Source organism: Aristolochia californica, unplaced genomic scaffold (assembly GCF_029961685.1).
Source record: "Aristolochia californica isolate CCGP_79_NKW_82.1479 unplaced genomic scaffold, dmAriCali1.0.hap1 SCAF_1, whole genome shotgun sequence".
NCBI lineage: Eukaryota > Viridiplantae > Streptophyta > Magnoliopsida > Piperales > Aristolochiaceae > Aristolochia > Aristolochia californica.
This window is the reverse complement of record NW_027181770.1, coordinates 49467556-49480809: the sequence shown is the minus strand read 5'-3', so window position 1 is coordinate 49480809 and position 13254 is coordinate 49467556. Positions and strand designations below refer to the sequence as shown.

Here is a 13254-nt window from a genome sequence, read left to right as displayed (position 1 = left end):
CATGAGCTTATTTAGAGTCATTTGCTCTAAGCCATGCGATAACTTGAGGGCGGGCTTTTCTCTCAGCCAATAATTTTTGAGACTTTAAGAGCTCATTCTTTTCTTTTAGCTCTAGGGTCTTTTAGCGGGCATTTTTCATATTCCTCTCTCGATTTCCCATGGGCTTATTTCTCTGCATATTTAGTATTGAATTTATCATTTTCTGTCTCTCTCTCTCTTCTAATTTTAAGGAACTCTCATATGTCTAGGCTTTAATCTCGTTTTTAATTGCACACTAAGTTCATTGCTCTCTTGAGCTTTTCTCCAAAGAGAAATTTTTAATTCATCTAAAAAGGGTAACAATTCTGCCTAATTTGGTTTCTCATTTCTCTCGCTTCTAATTTCATCATCTTCATAGTAGATGATGCTGCTGCCAATTAAGCACAGGTGCTTAGATGAGCAATCAGAATGAGAGGAATTGCATTTTATAGGATGAAACCTGATCAACGACATCATTGCTCAGGCCATTGAGCAAGAGTCCTATGGCCGTTGCACTGCCAATCACTTTGGCAATATCTTTCTCATCTCAATTAATTAAAAAATTAACAATAAGTCAACCATTTATATTGCTAATCTACTACCTTAATGTTTAGGCTGTTAAGAGACATGTGAACAAGCTTGTAGGGATCATTTACCCCAATTAATCCAATACTATGTGAACACGCAAGATTTAACTTTTCTCAAATTATCATTTTCAAACAAAACCTAATCTAAGGTGTAGGTTTTAACTACCGAGTGACTGGGACCTCGGCCTCCTGGCTCGGTCTAATCTCAACGCCTTCGATTATCAGTCCCCTTTTCCAGTGAGTACTTCCGTCCAACAAGCTGAACTCCACATAGCCGTCGTTCCCATCTGCATTGTAGAACCGCCCCAATTCTAGCTCCATCCATTCATCTCCCCTTACCCGCGGGACTCTCTCCAGGTTCTCCTCAGTGTGCCACAGTAAAAGTCGTCTTAATGGACCAGGAGATCGACGCCTTGGAGACAAAGGATATCGAAGACGAGCCTGGTGAACCGATAGATGATCTCCCAGTTTAACCTTCAGCTCCACAGGTGCCAGATCGAGTCCATAGTTGTGGCCACGGAATTTTAGGATAAGATAAGCTACGTAGTGGGTCCTGGGAGACAGAAAACGGCTGTTGAACTTGCCGGTGATTTCCAGCCAACAGACGCTGAAGAGCTCCGCCACCTGCGGGAACCTGTAAAAGAGAGTATGAGATCACTGAAACGCAGCACAAGCCTCAAATTTTTACGAATTTCTTTTGGGGTTTCGTGAAATCGCTTAACGACGACTGCATAGAGAAGGGGATGAACCTTGATTCAGTTGAATCAACCCAATCCCAATAATCAGGCGTGCTTCCTGCCCATACAATCCTAAGTTCACCCGCAGACAGCATATAACATTTTTTCCCGGTCAACTTCTGCAACCAAAAGCTCTGCCATAGAAGATTCAGAAACAGCAGCGTGGTTGAGAAATAAGTAATACCCAGATCTTGACCCAAATTAACTCCATTAAACAACACAATACCTTTTTACCATCGTCGATGAGAATGGAATTGCAAAGGATAAAGTATAGCCCCTTTTTTGATGAATACTCTAGCAGAGTAACCGCCCTGGAGAGAATATCAGAGTAATCTCGGGGGAGAAATCTCTCCCACACAAAATCTGAATCTGACGCCTCTTGAAAAACGGAGGAAACGGCGGACGATCTACAGGCATCTCTCGGGGAAGTGAGAGAGATCACATACGAAATACAACCCTCCGGCAGAGAACTGAACTCTGGACCTTCCATTTCGATCAATTTTCAAGTCAAATTAGATACTGGGAGACAGTCGATGAAAAGAAAACGGGTTACAGAGGATAATATAGCAGGGGGCATTTGGAGTAACGACTGATCCACGAGGAAGCGGTCATGAGCAAATGACGAAAACGCCTACAGGGAAAATCTTTCACGCTTTGCTGTCTTCGTTTTCGACCGTTCCGGTCTTCATACTCTTTACGGTACTTTTTGATTAGCATATTTATGGTGTGGTAGGAAGACAAGAAAGACAAAAAAATCAATTTCACTTTATAAATGGCTTTCATACATGCTTCTTTCCTAGTGATCGTGCTCCCTTCACTTTTATCTCCACAATTAAATCGAGTACTTATCATAATCAAATTGGAAAAAATTAATTAACACATAAATTTCATACAAGTGTACAAATTTTTTTTATAATGGTTTGAAACCCTATCATAGGTCGTTAATCCACTCCCTAAGTGCTCTAATTTGGACTTGACTCATTGACTCTGTAAACCAATCGCGACAAGTATAACTTTGGAGTCACAAAGACTAAATTACATAAAGGGCTACAAAAGCCTTCCTCAACTTCTCTTGACTATACAAACCAAGTTACATCAATATACACACCAATCAACTCTTTCCGACAACACATTAGAATTCGAAAACATGGACGCATAAAGAGATTTTCTACAACCCAACCAGGCTAGCATATACCCATTTTTCTCCACAATGTCTGGCACGAAAGCTTTACAATTTGTTGTGATGACTTTCTTTAAAGGCCTGCCTGATTTAAATAGTTAGGAATACTTGCTTTGAACACTAATCGCCTCTTAGATCGGCTTAATACAACAATAGAGAACAAATATAATTTATGTTCAACCTAATATGACTTCCCAAATTATGATAGAAGCTCTAAGATATGCAAACATAATGGATTTGAAACCTCAAGATTAAATTTGCAAATCCAATCTAAGAGCGAATTGGTAGAATGATGGTTGATTTAACGACCAAGAGAAGAACGATTCTAGCATGGATTCAATGTAAGACATTCAACATATAAAATAAAAGCACAAGAGTACTTAGCTTTTGGAAGGAATAATGAGAGAGAGCTTTTCAAACTTAACTGAATCTCCAAGGATGGTTTGAAAATGAAGGAATGCTTGGGAGAATGACTCCTAACTTAAAGTTTGAGTATAATACAACAATTTAGGCACCAAATTAAAGAGGTATTCCTTTTAAATTTCTATTTCCTTTTACTTAGTCATCTCTCAAATGGGTTGGGACTACTATTTATAGACTCAAAAACACTTCCTAGCCATTACTAGAATGTTGGATATTAATAAAAAAAAGAGAACCATTTTTAGAATGTTGGAGAATATTATAAAAAATGTTGGATAACTCTTAATCAATTAATAAGACCTCAAATAGTAAGATATTTTTTTTGAAATTTTAGAGTTCTTGAATGTGCTTAAAGCTTCTTTGGTCATAATCGATTAAGAGGTGTCAGAACATGTAGTTCTCTAAACCAATTTTCTGCTTAAACAATTAAAAGGTCTCTAGAAGGTTGGTTTTGAGTTTCAAACACTTAGAAAAACTTTTGAAATGATTAATTTTTTTTGAACTTTGGTACCAACCCCTAGAAAATACATTTTTATTTTCTTAAATACTTAAAGAAGCTTATTTTTTAGCCACATATTATAAAGTAGGTCATTTACTCAATTTTGAGACCTATTGACATCTTGGGAGTCTTTTCTTTGATCTTGATGTTGGGGAGGAGCTTTCCTAATGCTACTTCATCCTTTTGCGGGCTTTCATCATTAGTATCTTAACCTTGGCTTTCATGTGGTTTTCTTCGTAAGGACTTCACACACTCTTGGTTTTCATTTTCTTCATTGTTCATTCTTTCCACACTTTCACATTTGAAATGCTATAGCACAAATTTAGTTTAGAACCTATTCACACCCATCAAACAATTAGATTTTTCTCTTCTTATGTTTTGAGTCGTACACTCATTTAAAGAGAAAAATTCATCAAAATTAACAACCGACTTTTGACGGATCATGAGACTAAAAATTACCTCAAATTTCACAAACATCAGAAAATGATATAAGCAAACTATGCCGGATGTCAATTGCTAAGGCTGGCTGGGGGATACAAGGGGGGAATTCTTCTTGTAGAGTTGGCTAACAATGGATCCACACTTATCAATTGTAGCTTGATGGTTTCCAAGAGGTTTATTTTCAGCTTTCTAAGGGTGCACCTTCACCATCCTTTATGTAGGGTATATCACCTTCTTATGGGCAATATCATCTCATTGTTGCTTCATCCTCCTCAATTCTACGCCTCCCTTCCTTTTATGACATATAACTCTATTTTCTGAGATTTATCTCCTTTTTGCTGCCTTCAACATTTACTTTTCATATTCATCTTCATTTTCATCTTCATCTTTTCAATCCACTCACTCAAACTCCTTATGGGGATTCTTCCTTAATTGTCATTTTTTCTTATCTACAAACTTCAAATGAATAGTTAATTTCAAAGTTTTGGTTCCATCTCATTTCATCAGTCATCTTTTCCTACTAACTATTAAACCTATCAATGAGCTTTGTGAATATTTTTCTTCTTTCTTTCTAGGATTGTGTCCTTAAGGTTAAATGGAGCACTTAACATTTTTTATTCACTATTAAACTTCCATTTCTCTCATTTCTCAACATTATTAAAGGAGGATCTTTAAAGGGAAAATCTTGGATGTAGAAAATTTTCTCTTTGCAACATATGAGTGAGTGGACTTAAGCACCTCATCTTCAACCTAAGTGGCATAACAATGAATTTTTATGCATTAAAATAGATTAATCCACATTACTTATGGAAATAAGAGATAAACATTGTGCACAAAGGTTCGGCATGACCTAATTCTCAAATGATAATCCTTTTTGTAATGTTTTCAAGACAATACACTTATCTAAAGTTATAAATATGGTCATGAAATGTTCAGAATTATGGAATCTAACTCCAATATGTTTAAAAATCGCAAGTACTTCATCAAAGATAAAGATTCTTACTTCGTGATATTCACTTCATCTCTACTACACATCCCATAATTATTTCATAGTCATCCTTCATCATAGGGAATTCAATCCAAACTCTTCATTTCAAAACTCAATAGGACATTAATTCATTTGTGACAATCATTATCAGACTAATAAATCATATAAATTCATAAAATCATAGTTGTGGTGCTGCCTAGTATACTACATAAGGCCACTTAAATTTAACTTTCCAACATACTCACAACCAACATTAATTTACCTTTTACATCTCACTCATACATATGCATTTATTCAATGAGGGCAACCACGGGCCAAAAAAATATCTAGGCACAACAACATATTGTGAATTCAAAAATAATTTCATTGAGACATCCCAAGTCATATTACTGCCTTATTGACCTACTTGGGTACTAATGGCTACAAAACCTGTAGATTTTAAATTGTTACTCACAACTAAGTTCTCGACCATATCCTTTATGAAACCTATAGAGGGGCATACTAGTTTTCCTTCCTTTAGGTATCAATTATTCCATTAATGTGTAACCATGAGAGAATAAATCTTTCCTAATTCTCATTTCAAGTTAGAGAATCAACTTGAATTCATGCATCAAAATGGCCAGACAATCATCTAAAAATATAAAGCGTGTCATTTAGAGCCATATGTTCAAATTCTCAAGATGAAAGATTTTGGTACTTTAGATTCATTTTGTTTTACTTTACATCACAATTCAAATTTAAGGGGACACCACGTGCATATTCAACTATGACAAATGGTTTTCAAAAATCCTGTTTGTCCAAATACTAAAATCAATGAGTGTAATTTGCATATATTTCAAATCAATAATGTATAGACAAGTGGCCATTTCAACACATGCCTGTTCAGATTTACTTACTACTAGAACCCCATGTGATGTATGAAAAAAAAAGGAAAAATGTATTGAAAAAATAGAGAAATGTTTTATTAACAATATATATACTATTTGAATAATTTCATAAAAAATAAACATTCAATTATATCATAATCTGTACGATGTACAAAAGCTGGGATAGCAATAGGTTGGGTCCAATTTGATTTGGGTTTGAGGAAATTAGATGTCTAACAACATGACCACATGTCCCACGTTGCCTTTCCAAAAAAATTATATTTTATTCTTTGGCTTTTTATTCTAAAATTTTAAAAATTCAAAAACTAAATTTCTAATGTAAAATAAAAATAAAATGTGAAAATTAAAAATAATAGATTTAAAAACGAAAAAGGCAATTTGTTAATTTTTTCTAAAAGTAACTAGTGAATAGAGTTTGAACTAAAAAACAAGTCTAACAACTTTTGATTAGAAAACAATGTTTTATTTTTGTACTAGAAGTTTCAAACTTTACTTACTGTCTTTATAACATTTTTTGAAAAGAAATAAAAATAGAAAATAAATTAAAAATAATTGAAAACTATAATTATATAAACACCAAATATTAAGGCATTGTTGAAAAATTACTTTGACAAATTAGTAGCGCAGACAACTCTAAAACTATGTAAAATAGACAATCATAAAATAAAGACAATAAATATTAAAAATAAACACAAATGGGAATGAGAAAAAGAATTAGGCTCTCATACCAGTCGGGGATGAAGAGGTGAAAGAAGGCCCTGTACAAAAGCGCAAAAAGCATTAGCTTCAAATTATCTACAACACAACAAATATCGAAGAGAACCTAGGAATAAAAAGAGAAAGCACATAAAATTACTTGGTTGTTAAAAAAAACATCTGTCTTGTTGATTTATCCTCAACTAGTGCCATCTATTTGGGTGAAAAAATTGATGAATCTTAGTTATGACATAAGAGACAATGATTCATAAGAATAGATTCCTTGAACAAATTAGCAAACGAAAAACCTAGTGAGAGGACTACCCGATCAAAATTTTGTATGAGAGAGACCTGTGAAACTTGCCAACTTGAAAAAAAATCTAAAACTTTTTTCAAATCTATGAATATAGTTTCAACCTCTCATCCTCTTTAACTGTTAAAAGGCACCCACATGTGCAGAGGTGGCATGGCTAGTGTTGAAACCAATGCACTAAAAAACTCGAACCTCTTAGGAAAGAAACACCATGGATCTTATACAAGGACTGACCCGGTCGATACAAAAAAATATTTCAACACTCCCCCGCACGGGGAAAACCCGTGGACAAATTCAATGAAAAAACCCGGGACAAATTCACCGAACAAACCCGAGACAAATTCGATGGGAGCAGGACTCAAACTCGGGACCAATCTGCTCTGATACCATGTTGAAACCAATGCGCTAAAAAGCTCGAACCTCTTAGGAAAGCAATCACACGGATTTTATACAAGGACTGGCCCGGTCGATACAAACAAATATTTTAATAGCTAGTAAATAAGAAAAACTTTCATAGAGATGACATTTAAATTGTAATTATGCAAGCTGGGTTTTGTCCTCTTATGTCATTTTCATTTTGAAGCATGTAGCCCTAAGGGCATTGTAGTCATTGTAAATACCTTCACACAACTATAAATACAACCTCAAGGCATGGGGTAGAGCATTTAGCCTCTTCCTCTTGGCTCAAATTCGTCCATACACCTATCTTTTTTCCTCTTCTTTATCTCTCTTGGTTTTCTCTCTTCTCTCACAAGAACTAGAGTTCCTCTCTTCATTCCTTCTCTTGAGATCTCTTAGGTTTGTGTGTTGGCCCTAGAAATATGTTAAGTTTTGGAGCCTAATTAACACCTTACTCCTTACACGGATCTATGTCGCAGATATATTGACTATTGTTTTGTTGGAAGATGAAGGCATATTGGAAGACGAGTCATTTTATACAAAAATATTTTGTACATCATTTGCAGCAAGTTGGGAGTTCATGTTGTTCTTTCATCCCCAACTTGAGAGGGAGTGTTGGAAGATAGGCCCAAACCCAGACGACCAAGAAAAGCCCACATATCTAAGAGTATTATAAGATGGACCACACGACCAAGGAAGACCCACAAGATGGCCCAAGCACATAAGTAGGACCCACCATGATTAGCACGAGTTTGTAGCAAGCTGGGAGTTCATGACCCAGCTTGAGGGGGAGTGTTGGAAGATGGGCACCAGCTCACATGACCAAGGAAGGCCCACATATCTAAGATTATTATAAGATGGGCCACACGACCAAGAAAGGCCCACAAGATGGGCCCAAGAAGTAGGACCCACGATGATTACTACAAGCTGACATCCTTATCACATAAGTTGGAAGATCAAGAAGGACTCACAAATGCATCTTTATCTTATGGTCACGTCCTAGAAGAGTTCTAGTTTGAGTTATTTTTGTCTTTTATCTATATTGAGTTATTTAATTTAGCTATGACTTATTTTAAGTGTTAGTATTTGGGAGTAATTGGGACAAAGGTAGTTTTATTATAATTGGACTCTACTACCTTCCTCTATTATAAATAGAGGTTCATGTACTCTGATTATAACATGTCAATGAAGTATTTTTCTTTTCCATAAATTCAACATGGTATCAGAACAGGTTCTGTGTGTTGACTTGGTCAATCCACAGAGGTAATGAGATATTTTTCTCTAAACCCGAAACCCTAAGTCTAGGTTCGTAGATATTTCTTTTTAGTCCCTACACCTGTAGTTTTCTTTCCGTTTTTTACCTCTGTACTGAGATTTTCATATTGAAAGTTGTATATTTACAGAAAGCTATTTGAGTTTACTTTCCATGAAAAATGATTTTTTCCAATCGGAATTATCTACAGAGAGATATCAATATTTGAATGATCGAAGGTCAGATTGCAAAAAGGTTTGAGCAGCAATTGAAAGCTTCAGATTCCGAGGTATTTTATGCTCTAAAAAATTAGACTTTATATGGAGAAATATATATAAAAATAAATATATTTAATTCTATTCTTTTACCTATTCAACTAATTTTTTATCTGAGTTATCTACAAAGAGAAATAGATATTGGAAGCAGCAAAGGTCAGATTGAAAAAGAGGTTCGAACAACAGCAGAAAGCTTCAACTTCCGAGGTATTTTTTGTTATCAAGAAAGAGACTTTATATGGAGAATTATATATAAAAATAAATATATGTAAGTCTATTTTCTTACCTATTCAATCAATTCTCGGTATGATTTTTTTTATAAGGAGATATTGATCTTGGAAGAGCCAATGATCATGCCGAAAAAAAAGGAGAAACAATGTTTAGTTCAGCCAGATGACAGAGACTGAAATGTATTAGACTATTAATCTTCTTATAATTATATTTTATGAAGAGAAGTTATACTTTGATGAAAGGTATTTAAGTCTAGTTTCATAATGAGAAAATTTCATGTCAATCTGATCTATATTTAAAAATATATTCACACTGGAAGAATCAAAGGTCATGTTGGTATCCTTTTACATTGAAAAATCCGAATTTAAGCCGATTGTTTTGCGTCACTTTTTGAGTTGATATATCAATAAAATATCTAAATTTTCCATGGTTTGAGGTTTTATTTATACATCTCTATTATTTGGGCTTATTGCTACATCTATGATATTTGGTTCAAGTAGGGATCACTGCCATTAACTCTCAGCTTGAGGGGGAGATGTAGAAGAAGTACAAGGAAGAGATATTTTATTTCATATGTTGTGGATAAGTTTATATGACCAAAATATTCAAGAAGTACACAAGATGAAGCTTTAGCATCTAAGAAAAAATATTTATATTGGATTATGATTATTGCATGGGTCCTTCTATGAGGTTTATTATTTTGGTTCGTGTTATATTTGTTGGAAGATGGTCGTGTTACATTACAGTTGTTGCTATTATGTCTCTTTGGATGAGACATTATTATTGAAGAAGAGGTGGCCTCAGTACCTGTTCTCATACTATAATTTATTTGACTCTAAAAAATATCACGGTTGGGACACCATGAGAGTCGGTGCCTGGATTGGGACACCATGATAAATTTAACTCTAAAAAATATCACGGTTGGGATACATGAGAGTCGGTGTCTAAATTGGGACACCATTATAACTAAACTCACATCTCCCTCCCCCCCACAGTTGGAAGATGAAGGCATATTGGAAGATGTGTCATTTTATACAAAAAGATTCTATATATTATTTGCGACAAGCTGGGAGTTCATAATGTTCTCTCACCCCCAGCTTAAAGGGGAGTGTTGGAAGATGGGCACTAACCCACACGACTAAGGAAGGCCCACATATCGAAGAGTATTATAAAATGGGCTACACGACCAAGAAAGGCCCACAAGATGGGCCCAAGCAGTAGGACCCACCATGATTACTACAAGATGTCATCCTTATCATATAAGTTGGACGATCAAGAAGGACTCACAAAGGCATCTTTATTTTATGGTCACGTCCTAAAAGAGTTCTAGTTTGAGTTATTTTTGTCTTTTATCTATATTGAGTTATTTAATTATGCTAGGACTTATCTTTAAGTGTTAGAGTTTGGGTGTAATTGGGACAAAGGTAGTTTCATTGTAATTGGACTCTACTACCTTCCTCTATAATAAATAGAGGTGCATGTACTCTGATTATAACATGTCAATGAAGTATTTTTCATTTTCATAAATTCAACACTGTATAAATCTTGTATTGTTTGTGTTGCTTTTTCTTCTTCTGCGATTATTATTGCTCTCATTAGTTTTGAATTAGAGTATCTAATTCCTAACAAGTGGTATCAGAGGTTTGGTTCGTGATTGAGGCAATGGTTGGCGGAGAAGGATCTTGAGCCGAGTTATTCAGAGGAGTCGGGGCTGAGTCACTAAGCATTTAGTTTCTTTTAATTTTATTTTGCTGCACTTCTATCTTTGTTTAAGAGCAAATATGCCACAAGGGCATTATTGTAATTTTCAGCCTGAACTAGTGTTGGCACCAATCTTATGTAAGAGGGAAAGGGGAATATGAAAAGACAAGTATCATTTGAGCCAAAAGAGGGTGTAGTCCTCACGAGCTCTAGAGTTTGGGAGTTCTCCTCAACAAGCTCCTTCTTCTTCCATTTTCTTCTATTCTCTTCCATCTTCTCCCATTTCTCTTTTCCATTTTACTATGTCCAAGCCGAGCATAGTAGTGCTGGATGTGTGCACTGTTTCTGGGTTAACCCGAGTTCTAGCACAACCAACCACAGAAGTGTTGAAACTCGTCCTCAACTCTGGATTCATCCCTCCCATGTTGTGTTACACGATCCATGACCAGAGACCGTAACATCTTGGTATCAGAGTAGGGTAACATGGGGGAGGCATCAAACAATGAGGAGTTTAAAACAATAGCCAGAGATATGCAATCAAGGAATGATGAACTAATGTCAGCAAGAGAGGCAAAATTGGAGCAGAGGTTTGAACAACAAATGGAGCATATCACGAGTAGAGTTTCTGAGATTGTGGTTGGATTAAACAGGCCCCAGGCATCATATGAAGGATGGAAGATAACTCTTATATCAGAGGGGGAGAGTAGCATTCTGGGCACACTGGGTTACCTGTGCAGGGTGGAGGGTCAGTACCCAGGTACACAAAACTTGACTTTCCTACCTTCACCGGGTCTGTCGACCCCTTAATCTGGCTACATAGATGTGATTTTTTATTTGCCAACCAAGGCATAGCAAAATTTGATAACGTGGGTTTAGCTGCCTTCCACTTGCTGGATGAAAGCACAACCATGGTTTCATCAAGTGGAATTGGAGAGACTGGTCCTCGATCGTAAAGAATTTAAATAGCTTTTCACTATACAGTTTGGACCGCCAGTGTACATCAACCTATTAGGAGACTTGGTATTGTTACGGTAGACCAGTTCGATGGAGCTTTATCAAAAACAATTTCAAGAAAAATTAGCTCGAGCCAGCGACATGGTTAAAGTAGACTAGCATGTAAATCTTTTCACAACATGCCTTAATGACTAGTTGAAGTTGGAAGTGGAGCATGGACCTGCTAATCTGGGCCGAGTCATGAATTTGGCTCGAGAAATGGAAGCCAGACCAAAAATTCGAACTCAGAGGACTGATCGGCAGGGGGGAAGGACCAATTCGCTAGGTTGGCAGGGGGGATGAACTACTCGCCTCCGGTGACCATGCCCACAGTGCAGCCACCCAAAAATATTTTGGTGAATATACTATGGCAGCATACACTAGAACCAACAACTCACCACCCCCATATATCAGAAAATTAACTGGGGTGGAAATGGCTGACTGTAGGGCAAAGAACCTTTGTTATAGTTGTGACGAACAGTATCAGGCAAGCCACCAATGTAAAAGGTTGTTTTGGTTGGAGTTAGATGCAGTGGGAGATGAAGAAGAACCAACTGAGGTCCTACCAAGGAGGATGAACCAGAAATTTCTTTAAATGCCATTATCGGACAAAAGTCGGCCAAAACCATGCAAATGAAAGCAAGGGTTCAGGACCAAGAACTTGTGGGGTTAGTGGACTCTGGAAGTACCCACAATTTCCTAAGCATAACAGCGGCGAAACATCTTCAACTTGGGATCCAGCCTCACCCAGTTGCCATAGATTTAGTTGCCAATGGTGAGAAAGTCCTTAGCTACGGGGTCAGCAAAGCGGTCAATTTTTCCATTGGAAACACTCACTTTACGACTAAATTTTTTTGTCTTCCCCTTAGTCGGATTTGATATGGTGCTTAGGATCAAATGGTTGCAAACCTTAGGCCAATTTTGTGGGATTTCTCGGCCTTAACAATGAGTTTTGTGTCGGAAGGCAGCCCAATGATGCTAAAGGATAGTCAAGCTACAACAGCCCCCCATGTCCACCCACTACACAAGCAGGCACCACCAGGCAGGAACATAAACAAATTACTAGAGGAGTTCACCGACTTGTTTCGGGAGCCTTTAGGGCTGCCTCCATTGAGGCAGTGTGATCACAATTTTTTTTTTAAAAGCCAGATTAGAAGTGGTGGTTGTTAGACCATACCGGTATGCACACCTCCAGAAAGATGAAATAAAATGACAACGCCAAACCATGCTGGAACTGGGCCTTATCCACAATAGTCGTTCCCTATTTTCATCACCAGTTCTCCTAGTTAAGAAACATGAAGGCACATGTAGGTTTTGTGTGGACTACAGGGAGCTAAATGCAAAACTCGTCAAAGACAAATTTCCCATACCAGTGGTGGATGAGCTATTGGATGAATTACATGGGTCTAAAGTTTTTACCAAGCTGGATTTTCGATCGGTTTATCACCAAGTTAGAATACATCCCCCTGATATTGAGAAAACAACATTCCGCACTCACCATGGACATTTTGAATTCGTGGTTATGCCATTCGGGTTATCCAATGCACCTTCCACCTTCCAAGCTTTGATGAATGAGGAATTTCGTGACTATCTCTGCAAGTTTGTGTTAGTATGTTTTGATGATATTTTGATTTACA

The 13254-nt window shown here is 36.7% G+C and overlaps 1 protein-coding gene across 1 annotated transcript; it reads right to left on the bottom strand.

Annotated features, from left to right (window-relative positions):
* Positions 1 to 626: 626 nt before the first annotated feature.
* On the bottom strand, positions 627 to 1923 carry LOC137959508 (F-box protein At2g02240-like). The gene is made up of 3 exons (XM_068806868.1): positions 1569 to 1923; positions 1355 to 1476; positions 627 to 1239 (listed from the first exon to the last, which is right to left on the bottom strand). The coding sequence occupies exons 1-3, from the start codon at positions 1830 to 1832 to the stop codon at positions 768 to 770; spliced, it is 858 nt and encodes a 285-aa protein (XP_068662969.1). The 5' UTR covers positions 1833 to 1923; the 3' UTR covers positions 627 to 767.
* Between the last annotated feature and the right edge of the window lie 11331 nt (positions 1924 to 13254).